This window comes from Pelobates fuscus, chromosome 12 (genome assembly GCF_036172605.1).
Source record: "Pelobates fuscus isolate aPelFus1 chromosome 12, aPelFus1.pri, whole genome shotgun sequence".
NCBI lineage: Eukaryota > Metazoa > Chordata > Amphibia > Anura > Pelobatidae > Pelobates > Pelobates fuscus.
In genome coordinates, this window is record NC_086328.1 from 130,560,040 (window position 1) to 130,578,220 (window position 18,181).

General features: G+C 44.9%; 1 protein-coding gene across 1 annotated transcript in view; it reads left to right on the plus strand.

Annotated features, from left to right (window-relative positions):
- LOC134578564 (doublecortin domain-containing protein 1-like) overlaps positions 1 to 18,181 on the plus strand; it is a 311,038-nt gene that overhangs the window by 159,505 nt on the left and 133,352 nt on the right. Inside the window, exon 6 of the mRNA XM_063437537.1 lies at positions 2,001 to 2,161. Within this exon, the coding sequence (XP_063293607.1) occupies positions 2,001 to 2,161 (161 nt within the window). The remainder of the gene's footprint in view (positions 1 to 2,000; positions 2,162 to 18,181) is intronic.

The window sequence follows — 18,181 nt, forward strand, 5'->3', positions numbered from 1 at the left end:
ATGGGGAGGGGGGGAGATGAAGTCTATGGGGAGGGGGGGAGATGAAGTCTATGGGGAGGGGGGGAGATGAAGTCTATGGGGAGGGGGGGAGATGAAGTCTATGGGGAGGGGGGGAGATGAAGTCTATGGGGAGGGGGGAGATGAAGTCTGTGGGGAGGGGGGAGATGAAGTCTGTGGGGAGGGGGGGAGGTGAAGTCTGTGGGGAGGGGGGGAGGTGAAGTCTGTGGGGAGGGGGGGAGGTGAAGTCTGTGGGGAGGGGGGGAGGTGAAGTCTGTGGGGAGGGGGGGAGGTGAAGTCTGTGGGGAGGGGGGGAGGTGAAGTCTGTGGGGAGGGGGGGAGATGAAGTCTGTGGGGAGGGGGGGAGATGAAGTCTGTGGGGAGGGGGGGAGATGAAGTCTGTGGGGAGGGGGGGAGATGAAGTCTGTGGGGAGGGGGGGAGATGAAGTCTGTGGGGAGGGGGGGAGATGAAGTCTATGGGAGAGAGGAGAAGACTATGGAAGGGGGGGACACTATGGGACAGGGGAGAAAAAAAATATTCTGTACAAACTGTCCCATAGTAAGAAACACTATGGGACAGTTTGTTCAGAATATTTTTTTTCTGGGTTTCTTCCTCTAAAAACTAGGTGCGTCTTATGGTGAGGTGCGTCTTATGGAGCGAAAAATACGGTAACTAATAAATGGTAACAAATTGAGCAGTGAGGCTGCAGGGGCATGATATATACACCAAAAATGCTTCATTAAGCTAACGTTGTTATGGTGCCAATAATATCCCTTTAATATTGAACGAATTATAAAAAACATTTATCCCAGTTGTTATTTCTTTGGAAAATGAAGTTCACTACTAAAAAAAAATAGCAAATTTCAAAATCACTGTTTCACAGTCTTGAATGCTAAGAATTCTTCTGAATGAAATTACGTAAGGGTTTCTTATAAGAGGTAAAGCGTGTAAAATGTTTCCCTTTTCATCTTTTTCAGTGATAACCATGGAGGCTTACCATGAGCCGGCCAGGCTAGCAGATATTGTTGAAATAGGGCCATTAATGATGGAAAACTCTAGAACAAGGATAGGATTCTCAAGAATGCGATTGTTTATTTCTAAATGAAAAACGAAAACAATAGCTAATTTAGGCATTTATTTATTAGGCTTTCCAAACAATTCAGTACTGTTGGAAAATCCAAATTTTTTATCTACAAAAGCTCTTGTAGACTTTAACGGGGACGGCTGTAGACAAATCATTTAAACATGTTTTTCTCCCAGTACTGAATCATTAAGAAAGCTTAGCAAATCAAGGCCTCAATGTCTCATCAAAATATATTTTTATCTCAAGTGTCTATGTGAATGTTATGGAGATAGCCAATGTGTATCCGAATCTAGATATTTACTTCAAAATATACGTTTGACTTGAAAAAGATGTTGGGCATCAAAACGAAGATGATGATTTTTGTCAGTACTGTGCTTCGAGGTTTGAATATTTTGTAGCGTTTGTAGTACTTTACCATGCTATCTATTTACATATGCACAGTGTCTTCGAGTCAGTATAAGCCTCTCCAGCAACGCGTTTTCCGATAAGTGTCTTCATATTGATTTCTGCTTGTTTTTGCAAGATTTACTCTGAAAAAACATGGCAAACACAATAAAAAAAAATGTAGTTCATAATGCGGTAAACAGAAGGATAAAATAAAAACATAACCTTTTGCAAAGGGCTCGTTGTACTGTATTTTAACTGAACGTTTATGCTGTACGACTGTCAAATCGGCTTTCAGCCTCGATGCCACAGGGTCAGAGCTCAATCATAATCCTTTTGCACCCCCTGCTGGTTAAAAGCCTGTGCTCATTTTGTAACTCGGCAAAGAGGTAAACATTGCAATGATTTCACACTCCCTTTAACATTGTATATGAATTTAATTATCATGTGTACTGACTTTGTTTGTAATGGAGTAAAGAGGATTTGGCACAACCTGGGTATTTTATATTTTTCTTCTGCTTTCTTCCTCGCCAGCTCCTTCAAACTATTTTAGAAAGAATCCAACATTCTGCTGATTTCAATCACGTAGGCCTCAGACCTTCCCGACTTTTTGACGAAAAAGGGCAGGAAATTAAGAACCCCCAATCCTTGCAGAATGAGCAGAAAGTCTGGGTTTCCCATGGGGAAGATTTCAGGTAGGACCTTGAATTTATGATTTTTTCCATTATATTATGTTTCTGTGGCATAGGAACATTTTAGGGTATATCGTAAAAAAAAAAATGGATTCCCGTAATAAAATGATTTACTTATTCAGAACAGGCAATGACCCACGTCAATAAAGTTTTATTTAAATTCACCGTAAGGTAACAAACACCTTTGGTGAAATAGACCAGGGCAATGTGATATTCAGTAAATCCATCAATATACTGTTGTAGATGATCAAATAGGGTGTTTGAGAGTTGGATATCAAAGGAGCCATTATTCCGATTGGTGGTGGAATGTCTTTCCAGCAATGGAGAAGTTAAATATCTGCAGGAGCATTGGATAGCTCTATGCTATAGCACTGGAAAAGGGTTAACCCCCCCATTTAGGGTGACAGATTTTAAAATACTCATAAAAAAGCTTAGGTCCTATTGGAGGCATTGCTGTTTTGTGAATATGACAACCCTCTGCCTGAGTCAGTCCTAATGCCTTGTCATAGTTCCTGATGCCTGCCTATCAGCACAGCAAGCGAGATTTCTTCATGTTTGAATAGTCACCTTAATGATAGCAGATGGAAACACCACAGGAGGTCCCAGCCCATCACACTGTCATTGTCACAGGCTGTCCTGACCCGTTATCCCCTCCTCTATTTTGTTCCTTTTTAAGAGAGAAATGGATGGTAATTGAAAAGCATCTGCAAGCGCCCCTCTCCCTTTTTATTTTTTTTTTAAACAAACATAAGAAATGAAAGTAGACATATTTAACTATTTGGAAACCGCCATTGCGATGCCGCTGTCCCCTTCGGGATCTAGCGTACGGATTCCACTTTAATCTGTTTTCGTGTTCAAAATATTTCTAACATTTTTTTTTCTAATATTGATCTCCGAACAGACCTGTAAATTCAACAGCTCAGAGGAAAACAAGGCGATAATGACTATACCAGAATAGAAGTGTACTCACTGTCTCCTGAAAATAAATATCCAAACATTAGCTAATCTAGTAAAAACCGTTACATCTAGAATCATCCTTTCTCTGTTTTGGAAACTGAAGAGCAAAATCCAGTGTGTGTACACAAACAATATAAACAAATATAAATTTTTGATTAAAATAACTGAAGGCGAATTAGCCACATGATTAAATCCATTATAGCTTAGCGATCCGTTCTCTTTGTTGGTGTTATGCATATTTAATTCATTGTTTTGTTTTGCCTTTTTTTCCTGAAAAAATACTATGGTTTATGTTTACTTGTTTTTTTTGTTTTTTTTTTACTGAAAAAAATCTTTTTTCTATTACCAAATTCATACTTACCATGTGCAGTCACAACATAAACATGTTAGAACATTTATGTCAAAGTTGTATTATATGGAAAAGTGAAAATAATGTTTTTACTTTGTAATGTTTTATAAATGAAGTAGGAAAATTCTGACAACAATACAAATTAAAATCATTATGTATTTATGAAAATGGAAAATGAGAATGCAAGAGTGATCTGAAAACACTATAAACCATATTTTCCTTATCCTTATAGTATAACCATTGCAATTTACTTTATTTTATAGTAGATATTTCATAAGGGTGCCCTTTGTAAGGTTCAGCCAATTTTCCTCTAATAGTACAGGTTATTAATTTTTTTTGCATAAAAATCTTATTCTGTGGATTTATTTAAACAGTTTTGATTAACCCTAATAAAATAAAGCAATTTTTCTGTTAATTTTTCTGTTAATTCTGATGGTTACATGATTTTATTATCATAATCTTATATTTACAGGACTTTTCAGACAGTGGTTGTAACGTGTTTTAGAATTGTTGGTCATATATATATATATAGATTGTTTTTGCTTGTTTGTTAAAAAACTGACAAGAGCTTCCACAGAGTTACACAAAGTAATGTTGAGTTGTGCATTCTAAGAACACAGACGTAGAGCTGAACTGACGGGAATCAGATCATCACAAAGTAACGATAATATGTGCCAAAGTAAAACAGTAAAAAAAACGGGGAAAAAAACCAACCCCAGTCATTTAAAAATAGGGAACGATGAGGGGTCTAAACAAAGCAGTCATTGTAAATACATATATGCCAATACCCTCACATAGAAGAGAATAGGGAGCACTTCTATTGATTATGTTAGAAGTATACAGGGATTCTTATGTTAGAGTAACCCATTAATGCCACAAACCAATATAATAATAATAATAATAATAATAATAATAATATTTAACCAGGAAAGGTACATTCCGATTACTCTGGTTTCCAAGTACGTCCTGGGGTTGTTACTTTTGCCCAACATCCAGGGGTTGTTACTATTACCCAATTAATAACATTATAAATTTGAATCATGGTAGGCTGAACGTGAACGACTGGATTATCCAATCTATCAATTTTATGGACTGATTGTATTTGTGATAATCTTTATCTCCCAAGACTAAGCATGGCTACAGGTACAGATCAAAACAAACAGAATATCCGATTGTAATAGATAAGGAATTTTACTATTTCGTTTAAGAGATAGATATTTATTAATATTTGAAAGGATGCAGCAGCAGAGCCTTCATTGATATTCATAAGGTCACAGCAATATTAGAAATGATCCATACTGATTAAAACCTTTCCCAAGATGATGACTCAGTTTTAATGTGGTTCAAAACATCTGGCTAGCACCAGAGATGACTCTCACTGTACTGGAATAACCTCTAGTTGAGTGCTGCTTCACTAGAATGACCAAAGGGGGATTATCATTGCATTAGAATGACCCATTGGGGGCGGAGCCTGACTGCCAACCAGCCACATGCTGGAGGTGCTCCTCTGCTTTTAAGAGAAAAGACTCATGGCTTCTTGACCTCCACTTCTGGTCTAGGGAACACTCATCCACTACTATGGACTAAGATTTTTTGGTGTTGTCTAGAGCTGCCTGCGACTGAGATTATTGCGGCTTACTTGTTCAGTCGAAATGGGGTAGGTGGCCGATTTCCCACTTGCTCCTATTGCTCCATTCCCCCGCTTCCCCTTTTGACCAGTGGGGGATATCCTGGTCCCTGCTGGAATGGTCTTCCTCACTTACCAGAGAGATTGTTGTTGCCTTCATTGGAGGTTAAATGGCTAATTGCAGATACCCACAGCACTCTACTATTTAAGCCCTTGACCAATTATATGCTTGCTTTAGGTATCAAATTGACAAAAGAGCTCTTAACCTTAAACATGAATAAGTTGATAAAGATCATGTGTCAATTCCATAATTTCCAGTGTCAGAGAGATAGCTTACCATTCCTTACTTGTGCCTGAAGTCACCAGGGACTGGTCCATTTCGCATGGTCCACAACCTATGAGAACCACCAGTAAAAGCCATTGCGGGTGTCCTACAGGTCTCCCCTGGAATCTCGATCTGGATCCGGGAAATGCCTGATGTGTGGGCAGGATGTGTTGGCTCCGGTTGATACCTTTGCCTGGCGAGACCCATTTAGTATCGATTTACATTCCTGATGTAGACAATTAGGAAGAGGATTACCTCAGTCAACAGGTCTTTCATCTGGGCAAATGTTGTTTCTATGTGAAGATCTGAGCTAGATCCTATCTTGTTCAGTGCTGCTATAGATCCTACTATAGATAGACCTAGTGGCCTCTTGTTTGAATGCTCTGCTGCCAATATACTGCAATTGTTACCTCAAGTGGTAGCCAGAATTTGTCAGGAATTGACCAAGTGCTTCTGGTATCTCCATGTAGCTGTGCAGGACCTGATGTGCAGCTCTGTTAGAAATGTCCTCTGTGGCAGGATCGTCTTCTGACAGGTCCTTTCACTATCTAGTCCTTTTCACTCAATCTTCAACAGCATGGATACTGAACCTATGATCTTGCACTCCAGAGGTTTTTCGGCTTAGGTCAGTGAATACTTGTTTTAGTTTTGCAAGCATCTTACCAGTTGCATTTGCCATGAGGTTTGGAGTACATGCTTGGCTTGTCGTTCTTCATGTGGGTATCTTTGGAAATCTTCATCATATATTGGACATCATACAGGATGGCTTGCATAAGGGTTGGCCGCAAAACTTTGAAGGGTTGGATTTTTTGCTCTTTCAGTGCTCTTCCACAGTAAGTTCACTTTGAGCCCTGACATCAAGACCATTGTGCAGGCTCTGTTGTGAATCAAGCGGGTGGTGAAGCCTTTGACTTTGAGCCTGAATCAGGTGCCTCAGCCAGTGCAATATGCTATGCTCCTTTTGACCTTATGCATTTATTTGATTTGCGGTTGATATGCTTGAAGCTGTTGTTTCTTCTTCCATGAGTGTTTCTGACCTTCTAACTCTGCTTTGTGAGCCCAATCTATTGGCTTTTCATAATGATTGCAAAATCATTAGGACTGATTATTCTTTTTTTGCCAAATGTGGTCTCCTCCACATTGACCAGATTGTTCCCTCCATAATTTGGATATTGTCAATGCCCATAAGTATTACACTAATGCCACTGGACTATTTGTTATTTTTTTCAGAATCTTGCTTAAATTGAAAGGCTTCAGCTTTCACTTTCATCAATTTGTACAAGTCCATAATCTGTAAGGCCTATACTCTGGCTTACAAACTTCCCTTGCACATGGTCACTGCTCATTCCACTAGATTTGAGAGCTATTTCATGAGCCTTTCACCATAAGACTTATATCAAAACTGCAAGGCAATCACTTGATCATCCTTGCATACAGTTTCCAAATTTGTATTGTTTTATTACTTTCACCTCTATTGATGCTGATTTTGGCAGGCAGGTCCTCTGGGCAATTGTCCATATTTACCTAACTTTTCTACCCATCCTACATTTTATGGTGGCATCATGTTCTGCTCTTCTTAGGTGTAAGATCCCGCATGTCATGACTTGTAGACTCTTACCGTCCATGGAGGGAAAACAAAATGTGTGTCTAGCTTAATTAATTTATTTCCTTTCACATGATGAGAGGAAAGAACCCTTAATTGGGTGCTGGTGCCTTGGCTTGGGCTTCAACTGCCCGACTGTAGAACTGAAGAGGACCAGAGAAGAAGTAGCATCCTGACACTATGGGTGTTTCTTTTTTTTTTTTTTTTTTTTTTTTATTAATCACATTTTATTGAGGTAAATAGTTATATATGTCAGTAGATAAATTTGGGCACGCAGGCCCGCAGAAAAAGCGTAAATATAAAGAACAGGGTTAACATAGTAAGAACTTAACACTATACATTACATATCATAAAGTATAAACATTTACTGTTGCAGGCTCAGGTAGCAGTAGAGCGCCAGTGTCAGGTGATGCCTCGTTCCCTCTCGGGAAGCGCATCATCGTAGCTCTTGTTAGTTATGTTAGTTCCCAGGATCAATCAACTGCGGGCTAGGTCTGAGCGGGTAGATCTATAGGCAACTGGGCCTTGTGTTCATGTGTGTTGTAGTGGGTTGTGTGAGAATGTGGGGTAGTGTGGTGTGTCAGAGTGTGGTATAACCCGAGCGGGTTCGAGGTTGTTGAAGGTGATGAAAGGGAGTGGTACTGTACGGTCGAGGAGTGTACAGGAGCAAAGTAGGGTTAGCGGGGGTACATAGTAGTGTATAGGGTCCCTAACAGTTACACGTGTTCCTACTCATGATTTCTACGGGTATGTCGTGCCTGCCCCGATGTGTCGTGGGGGGAAACCGGTCAGAGAGGGTCCCGTCTCTTCGTTTAAACTCCTAGCACCCGGCTGGCTCGTGTAGTGGTAATATGGTTTACGTGGTGGGTCATGTATTGTCTGAGTGCGTATATCTCGGTTAGAGCATGCTAGGGGTATCGTGGGGAGAGGTGTGTGATGATGAAGGTGTGCGAGTCGGGTCAGATCCGGTCTCATATGATCTGGTGGGGGTTCTATGTAGGTAGTCAGGGAGTGCGTAGTTGTAAGAGTCCCGTAGGCGATCATCAATGGGTCTCGAGTCGCTCCGAGGGTCATGGTGTGTGTCGTGTTTGATTCGGTCTCAGGTGTTCTCTGCTGTCCTGCCTATCGTGGATTTACTGTCTATAAATGCTGGGTCAATGTGTTAGGTGTCATGTATTTGGTCGGGTGTAGGGGTCGCGTATCGTTAGGTCAATGTCGTGTCTCCCCATCCGTCCCGTATGGGCGAGGAGAGTCTGAAGGTTCGGCTTTCCCGTCCCGAGTATACCCATGGTCGTGTTGTTGTTATATATTACAAGTGTGGGCAGACTATGGGTGTGGGTCTGTTGGGTGGTCCTGTGCGTGTGGGTATGGTCTCTAAGAGCTTTCTTGTTATTATGAGTTAGCCGTGTTTATGTGTATTTCTTGTCAGAGGGATGCGGGTGGTCCGTGGAGTGTGGTAGCGTCCGTGTCAGCTGGTTATGGTTGCCGTAGGTCGTATGAGTGTAAGGCTGGTGGTATTCGGGAGCTGCATCGCCTTCCGGGTCCAGACCTCCCTTGGCAGGTCCCCCCTACAGTCGCGTTCGAAAGGCGAGCCATGGTGCCCAGACAGCCGCGCATTTCGCTACCCTGCCCGTCAGTTCCGCTTGAAGTGTTTCTGCTGCTCTGATGTCGTCGACTCTGTGGATCCACTCGTCCCTGGTGGGGGTGTCTGTTGTCCTCCAGTGTGCCGGGATGAGTGACTTGGCCGCGTTCAAAAGATGGCGTAAGACTGACCTCTTGTAGGCAGAGATTGATTGTGTGGATATGTGCAGTAGGGCCAGCTCCGCCGACCATTCGGTGTCCTCTCCAATGGTCAGGCGAATGTCCGATTTAATTTGTTCCCAGAATGGTGCGATAAGTCTACAGTCCCACCAGATGTGCAGGAGGGTCCCGTCGTCGTCCAGACATCTCCAGCACGTCGGTGGTGTGGCAGGGAAGATCCTATGTAGTAGTGCCGGTGTTCTATACCACATGGATATCAGCTTGTAGTTTACTTCCTGATAGCGAGAGCTAGAGGAGCTCTTATGTTGCCATATTAGGGCTGTCTCCCATTGTGTCTGGGTGAAAGTCTTGTTCATGGCCCATTCCCATCGTCGTTGGAAGGTATTAGTGTCTGTTGTGGGCTCGGTCAGCAGGTACTGATAGAGATTCGAGATGGTCCTTCCAAGCGGTGTGCCTCGGGTGCAGAGCTTCTCATATCGTGTCAGTTCCCTCTGAAGTTTGTCCTTATGAGGTAGGGAGGCTAAGTAGTGTTTCAGTTGGATATACCGGAGAGTGACCATCGGGGTTCTTTGTCGGCTTTCTAGCAGTGTGTCCAGTGTCTTTATGGTGCCGTCTTGAGTGACCTTCCGTATCGGGATGTAGTCCTCGTCCCCCAGGAACCTCCAGGCTTCTGTGGGTAGTCCCCCCCCCTATGTTGGGGTTGTGGGCGATCGGCATCAGGGGGCTCGGGGTCGGGGAAATCCCGGGTGTCTCCCTAAGGTTCTCCCACGTGATGAGCGTGTTTGCCACTGGACCCTCGTCTTGTCTCCTGCTGCCCCTTGTCGCCCGTCTCTGCCACACCGATGCCTTCAGTTTTGCTGTGTCGCCCTCCCTGTCCAGGTCCACCCATTGTTTGTCCGAGGTTGTCACGTGCCACTCGAGAATACGCTGTAGTGTTGCTGCCTGGTGATATTTTTTGAAGTCCGGCAGCGCCAGACCCCCTCTGTGTCTGGGTAGGCACAATAGGTCGTGGCGCAGCCTGGATCTTTCTCCCCTCCATATGTAGCGGATGACCGCCGATTTGAGTCTCGAGAAGAATGTCGGTGGTAAAGCTATGGGTGTGGTTTGGAATAAGTAGAGGACCCTCGGGAGAATGTTCATTTTGAGGACCGCTACACGGCCGTGCCAGGTTATGTGCGAGTGTGCCCATCTTTTCAGGTCCAGTTCAATCTTCTCCAGGAGTGGCGTGAAATTAAGAGTGTAGATGTCTTGTGGGTCTGAGGGGATCCAGACTCCTAAGTATTTCATCGCCTTTGTACACCAGCGGAAGGGGAATAGAGGGCCCAGGGCCTCATATTCCGCCTGCTGGGTGGTAATGTTAAGTTTATTCCATTTATTCCATTTTGAAAAAACCTTAGTGGTGAAACGCGTTAATGGATTTTATTATATACTTTTAAACAATAAATTACGTTTGGCTTTACATTTGTGCCATTCATATTTTTATTACTACTATTTTATATTCTCCTTTCCTGGCTATTTTATACATCCTAAGGTGGGGATTATACCACCCACGCCATATCTCAAGTGCAGTGTCATCTGCACTTTACACTGTGAGTATATTTACTATTGCTTTGCATCTATACCACATTTTATCTACGGAGAGCACTATCTGTTGTCTATATATTTCTCTCCCTTCTCCTGAGAATTGGACAGCACCAGACCCAAAGTGGACCAGATTTCCGTGATATCCTACTAGCAGGGATTATACTGCAGAACGCCTATTCCACTTGAGCTGGTTATAGCTCATGAAAATGTGAGTTCTTTACACATTTTTTTTTTTTTTACCTACTACGTACCCCACAACCTGCACAATTGGTCCTTTTCCCTTTTATATTTTACATATCACGGGAGGATTCAAAGCATCACAAGAAGAGAGAACACTCCACCAGTGTATCCAGTACAACAAACATTGACATTTATCCTTCGTTTTACTTGTTTACTTTTATTGGGACTTATTTTATTGTATTTTTAAGTCATTTTTGGCGCAGCCTTTTCTCTCCTTTTACCTGTACATCCTTATCTCAGAGGGTTAGAGGGTGACCCTCTGTAAGGTTGCTGCCTTTTATATATTATTAGCGCTAACCTACTCCCTACTTTTTTTCTGGTAATGCTAGGTTCAACTTGAATCCAGAAATCTGGCCAAATTTGTCTATTTCGGAGAGTATGCAAGGTAGTGAGACCCGTGGTTGGGAGACAAAAAATAGGAGGTCATCCGCATATGCGGCCACTTTATGTTCCGTGTTTTGCCATGAGTATCCATGTATGTCCGGATGGTTTCGGATCGCTTGTAGGAGTGGCTCCAGGGAGAGGGCGAATAGGAGAGGCGACAAGGGGCAGCCCTGTCTAGTGCCGTTCGCGATACTAAAGGTAGTAGTTAGTGCGCCATTGACCCGTACTGACGCCCTTGGGGAGCTGTATAAGGCCGCGATCCATGTCATGGTCCGCTGTCCAACGCCCATATGCCGGAGAGTTCGGGACATATATGACCAATCCACTCGATCAAACGCCTTTTCCGCGTCTGTGGAGAGTAATAGCAGAGGTTTCCGGTATTTCCGTGCGTGGTGTTGTATGGAAAACAGGCATAATGTACTGTCCCGTGCCTCTCGGCCTGGGATAAATCCTGTCTGGTCAACATGGATAATGTGCGGTAGGACCCTTTGGAGTCTGGTAGCTAGGACCTTTGTGAGGAGCTTCGTATCTACGTTCAGCAGGGAGATCGGGCGATAGCCGCATTGTTCTGGATCCTTCCCAGGCTTGAGTATCACCGTGATAGTAGCCGTTAAGGATTCCATGCCAAACTGTGCCCCATCTGCTATCCTGTTAATAGCTTTAGTTAGCCATGGCAGTAATAGTGGGGCGAAGTGTTTGTAATAGCCCGTGGAGAATCCGTCCGGTCCCGGGGCCTTTCCCGATTTCGTACCTTTGAGCGCCGCGGCTAGGTCGTCGGTCGTAATTAGCTCGTCCAGCATGAGTGCCGCATCTGGGTTTATCCTCGTTCGGATGTTGTCCTGTAGGTATGTCTGCTCTTGTTGTTCCAGGGCTCGTCGATGCGGTGTGTCTCGGGGTCGATGTAGGTTATATAGCGAGGCATAATAGTCCCGAAACTCCCGTGCTATGTCCTCGGGGAATTGTGAAGTGCTCCCGAGGCCAGGCGAATCTTGCGTACCTGTGTGCGTGTTGTTTCTCCCCGTAGTAGCCGTGCTAGGTATTTTCCTCCTTTGTTCGCGTGTGTGTAAAAGAAGTTTTTCGATCTCTGGAGCGAACGTAGGTGTCGTTGTGTGAGGAGGGTTGTTAGGTTGCGTCGGGCTTCTGTGAGTTCGGTATAAGTTTCGACTAGTTGAGAGCGTTTGTGTTGAAGCTCGAGGCGTGAGATGGTACCGTAGAGGGCAGACATCGCCTGTGTTGTTTCTTTTCTTTTGCGGGTCGCGATACTGATAAGGGTGCCACGTATGACACTTTTATGTGCTTCCCATACGGGTACCGGAGATGTTTCGTCGGTCCCGTTTTCCTCAAAGTAGTGTTTCAAGGTTTGAGAGATCTCAGCCCGCACCGCTAGATCATGGAGTAGGGACTCGTTTAGGCGCCAGGACCGGATCGCCGGCTTGAATAGTGGGGATTCCAGTTCTATCTGGACCGAGCCATGGTCCGACCATGTTGCCGGCTCAATGGATGCCTTTCTCAATCGCGATAGGCCGTCTTGTTTAATGAAAATATAGTCAATCCGGGAGTAACGGTTATGAATGATCGAGTAGTATGTATAGTCTTTGCTAGTGGGGTGTAGTGTTCTCCAGCAATCAACTAAGGACAATTCCCCCAGGGACTTCCGTATGGATCTGATGTGGGTCTGAGGAAGGCTGCTGTGTCCCGTGGAGGAGTCCGTAAGTGGGTCCAAGGGGGTATTTAAGTCGCCTCCTACGATCAGGGCGCCCTCCGAGAAGTCGTGTAGTTTACGCAATGTTGTTCGTAGAAACCGTGCTTGCTTTGAGTTGGGTGCGTAAATTGATGCAAATGTGAATATTCTGTCGGCTATTGTTCCCTTGAGGAAGAGGAAACGGCCCTGGTCGTCTGTCATCTTGTCTAATTTTTGGAATCCTAGGTCGGCAGCTATAAGTATCGCTACTCCTGCCCGTCGAGCCAGCGGGTGATTGTTATAGTAGTTGGTCGGGTAGTAGGCGTTACGGAGCTTGGGCGCCGCACCGTCTCGGAAATGGGTTTCTTGGAGCATTGCGATTGATATGTGCTTCCGCCGAAGTGTCCTCAGTAGGTGGGAGCGCCGTTCTGGTATGTTTAATCCTCTGCAGTTAAGCGTCATGACTGTCATAGGGGAGTTTTGGTACGCCATGGTCTCTTCCGTTACTAGGTGTTTCCGACCTCAGGAGGTCCGCCTAAGCGGCACAAGGTACCCAGTCGACGGCGCAGCCCCGTGAGGGTGTGTGTGTAGCGCTGTCCTATGGGTGTCCGTGTGTCCGGTCAGAGTCTATGTAGGTGTTCTCGGTTATTGTCTGTCGTGTCCCCGGTCCGTCCCCTGTAGTGCCAGCGTCCAGTCCTTTCGTGTGTGGGGTTGAGTGTGGGTGTAGGGTAGGTAGTGTAGGTTGGGGGATTAAAATAGGGGTGGGCAAAGGAGGCCCCCCTGTGGGTAAGTATCCCCGATGGATAGACGTTAGTACTATCCCGGAATCTCCTTCGAGAAGGAGTAACACTTACGCCTCGGCGTGAGTGACCAGGCGTCACCCCGATGACCAGATCGGTGAGTGAGTGTGCCTGTGGCTCCGTCGAGATATTTGCGCAAGTGGTTATGTAGAGCAATGACTGGGGTCGAACCCTAGATCGTGAAGCGTGTCTAAATATGTAATCAGGTATGGGTCAATAGTATCCGCTCCAACCGGTTCCTAGCCCGTGTGTTATTGATCATGGGAGATGTGGGTGTACCCAAAGGTGTCCAGTCCAGCGACATATACAAGCGAAAAAAAAAGATTAGTTAACAGCAATAACAGTTGACAAATATAAGGTCCTTAACAGTTTCCGTTGGTCATATCAGCTACCGCTCATTCCCATCTTGGTTCCCTATCAAGGTGTGGATGTTTCATTCTGTCCCCCCCTCCCTCCCCGTCCCATCCCATGTTTCTGCTGGCCTAAAACGTTATGTGTAGCGGGGTTTAAATAGGTTATGGTAGCTCGTATTCCCCCCGTCCCCTATCCCATGTTTAGTGCCCTCAAGTGCGGGAGGTCCCACTAGGTATACGGATATAGTAAGTAGGGGTGGGTCTCATCCCCTCGTAGGTCACTGGGGTATGCGTGGTTGTGTTGTCCGTACCTCAGTGAGTGGGGGCTACTGTAAGAGGTAGCGGTAGTGGTGTGGTCTAACCCGCATCGTGGGTACCACGGTGGTTCTCCTCACTAAGTCCCATCCCCCTTCCCCCCCCGTAACGGCCCCCCCTCCTTAGCGTGTTTCTCTTCCCCCTGCTACTTCTCTTATTCCCCTCCCTCCCCCCTCCCCCACCCGCCACCCCCCCCCCCCGCAGAACCCCACCCCCCACTGTGCGTCCCCCAGGCTTCCTTTCTTCATCGTAATATGTTCCCAATTACAATAGTGACATACAGAGCCGACCCTCCGGATCCCTCCCACGTCCCCAGCTCTCGCCCCCCCGTTTGCAGTACAGAGCTGATGTAGTGTGGTGCTAGCAAGATAATTAATGCGTGGTGTGCTTAAAAGTGGCATGCATCAGCTTATGTTAACATATTGAATTCAAACAACCAGAATTGTAAAGAAAAGCAATGATACTTATCATGTCCAATAATCAGATTCTGAGATGTAGTATACTGTTACAGTCCCGGTGTGCGAGTCAGAGAGTTCAATCCCATAATACTGGGCCTTGTGTCAAGGCGAGGGTCCTGCTCGATGGGGGGTGATCAGCCCAGCTTGCCCCGCCATTTCCCCCGCCCCAAAAATGTCTGTTGGGAGCCCTTGAGTAGGTGACTGTGGAACAGGCCCCGCGTGTATGGGAGAGGGGGCAAGAGGCGGGGGGGGGGAAACGGAGTCCGGAGATGGCAGCAAACGTGGCCGTCAGGTAGAGCATCATCACGGGGGGGTATGGGCCTAGTCCATGGCGTTTGGCAAGTGTAGTAGGTATGCCATGTGTGTGCGGGCCAGCAGTCAGGTCCCGGCCAGTTTGGCAAGGGGAGAACAGTACCTTAATGTAGTGAGCGTCTCAGCATCAATGAGTCGGTGGATCTACGAGGTCGGTATTCAGTTCTGGGCCTCACGTGCTCCTCGTCGGTGATGGGCAGGTCCCGGCGGTGAGTGGTTTCTATGTCGGCGGGGCATACGTTGTGGTCTCATTCCAGGCCCCAGGATCCAATTCGGTATAGGTGTAGGAGGAAGCTCCAGCTCTGCCAGAAAGCTGGGGGCCTCATCTGGCCCGCGGAGCGTTACCCAACCATTCCGGTGTCTTGCCGATAAGGAGAATGGGAAGCCCCACCTGTATAGTATATTGCGGTCTCGTAGTAAGGAGGTGATAGGCCGCAAGGCCCTTCTAGCGTCCAGGGTGGTCGGAGACAGGTCATTGAACAGCGAAATTTGCGCACCATGATAGTCCCATGTGGGTCGTGCCCTAGCTGCTTTCATGATAGCGTCTTTCGTGGTGAATGAGTGGATGCAGCATATTATGTCTCTGGGGCCTTCCTCCAGGGATCGGGGATGCAGGGCCCTATGTGTTCTTTCAAATCTGAGCGGTGGTAAGGTGTCGCCAGGCAGGATCAGACGGAATAACGCTGTTAGGGTGCCTTCTACGTCTTCTTCACCTTCTGCCTCGGGCATACCGCGGACCCTAATATTGCATCTGCGGCCACGGTTGTCGAGGTCTTCGACTGACCTCCTCATTTGGAGCAGGAGATCGCCTTGTCTCGTTATGGCAGTGTCGGTTGCTGTAATCCTGTGCGTTTGGGCCTCGTGGGAGTGTTCCAAGGCCTGTAGTCGGGCGCCTTGTGCCGTCACCTCCGTCCGGAGACCGGCTAATTCCGCCCGCATTGCGTCTTGGATCGTGGTGGTCAGGACCAGGAGGTCTGCTTTCGTGGCCATCGTGGCCATTGCTGCTGATATCGTGCGGAGTTCGTCTCCGATGCCTTCCAATGAAGGTGTGTGGGTGCCGTCTCGTCCTGAGGGATGCGCCGCCATATTGGGGCCTTCGGCCTCGTCGTGTATATCGGCCGGTGCCTGTAAAAAGTCGTCCATCGGACCGTGAGATTGGCTGGACTGTGAGTTTCTGGGGGTCCCAGGGGGGTCACCCCTACGGTTTCGTCCCATGAGTGCTAAAATTTTGCTTTCAATTAGGGCTTTTGGAGAGCCGGTGGAGCGGAGCTCAGTGCTTATGCTTCCATCTCGGTCGACGTCCAGGCCACGCCCCCACTATGGGTGTTTCTACCTCTTCCAGTAGAGTAGAATTTTATCCAATATGTCTGAACCCATACATTTTCATCATCCGGCTGTAAATGATTTTGTCAGGTGAGGCACTTTTTTATTTTTGCGTTAATTATCAGCTTTTTTTGGAAGTGTTCTCAACAAGCCTTCATAACAAGCCACACATAATTCTGACATTATTACTTCCTAATGCTCTCTATTGAAAAGTCATTTATTCCCACCCATTATCATCACACAGAGTAAGCTTCATCAGATTCTTTATTCCATTATTTTTATTCCTTGTTTACAGATTGGTTTATTTCAGTGTTCGTTTCTTTTCTTTTTTCCCTCTACTGTCTGACAACACAGAAAAAAATAATTTACTCAAGCAGAAAAAAATGTTGTTTCTTTTACACTCTTAACATCGTTGCTATACCACAGCTTCAATTCTCAGTAAGGGTCAGTCATTATAGGCAGTCTAGGATGTTGTGATTACTTTTCATCTCAGGGGAGCAAAGTACATTAGAAGGAGGACCATGTGAAATTAGTTTTTCTCTAACTATAGTGCAGAGATTTACTAGTTTTCTGATTAGAGCAATGGTAGAACAAAATCCAAATGGCTATACAGTATATTGCATCCCCTAGAACATATATATGCTTTGATGCGTGAGGTGCCAATTAAAGCACCAGAATACACACATACTGATCTTCAGTCTAGCACATTGGTTGTATCAAAGGGACCACTAACATGGTCAATGTTCTATCATTTATTGATGATCGAATTATCCAGAGACCACATTCAGCCCCGATTGATCAGAACAATTTAAGAGATTGTAAATAATTTTAAAAATGTCACATTCTACCAAACGGAAAACCATGCATTGTATAGATATTTTGTATTTTTATTAATCCTTTTTTTATGATATGTTATCACTTGCAAATAAAATGACATTTAGATTGCCCGGATATACATGACCTGCAGATTCTTGAAAAATATACACTGGCTGAAGGACAAATTTAAAATGTGAACAAGAATAAGGATATAATAGTGCCAATTTATTAAAAGGAATACCATGAAAGCAATGGTGAAGGGGGTGGGTCCTATCAGAAATGGAAGTGGTTCAATGGCATTGGTTTTGCGCCATTTTTCCAGTTGGCAGATGTTGATAAATTGACCACATCAAGCGAATAAAAGTGCTTATAGGACCACAGAAAATTATTCTTTCGTGTATTTATTTATTCCTACGACAAATAGGTAGGCGTAGCCTGAAGTTGTGGGAAGAGTTATCCGGCCTATAAATACACGGGTCTATACTGCCGGTTCAGCCCACCCACTGCTCCATTTATCAAGCCATTCAGTTTTGGTGGGTCCTCTTTTTACAGGCCTACCCGAATGTCTGTTTCGGCACACCACAATCTCTATGAGGAAAATTCCCTACCACTACTATAACTCGGCTTGTTGTCCCTGACCACAATGACCCATTATTAGTTATTTTTAAAAACATAATAAGTCCATGACATAGGAATATATATATATAGATAAAATGGGGCAGGAACATGCTGAGACTGTTTTCCTAATCTGATATGTAACTTTTTTGGCTTTTCATTTTAAAAAAAACAATATTTTTTTACAGAATCGAATATCATTTCAATAATTACTGAAAAATATTTGGAAAAATAGCATTCATAATTTAAGATAAATAACAAAAAAACTGTTTAATTTAATATAGCAAATAGTCTGAACTAAGTAGAATAGGTGGAGTCTGGAGATACCTGTATCACCAATTAGTTGGGGCTGGTACAACCCCAATTCCAAACATACACAATGGATGGCTATATGGACAGAGAGATGACAGACAGAAGGACGGATAATTATTGATGTAACCATTATTAAGAGTGTTTTTTCCCCCTCTAATAAATGGCCTTTTAATCGAAGTATTTTAATTTGTACCAATCACGACAATAA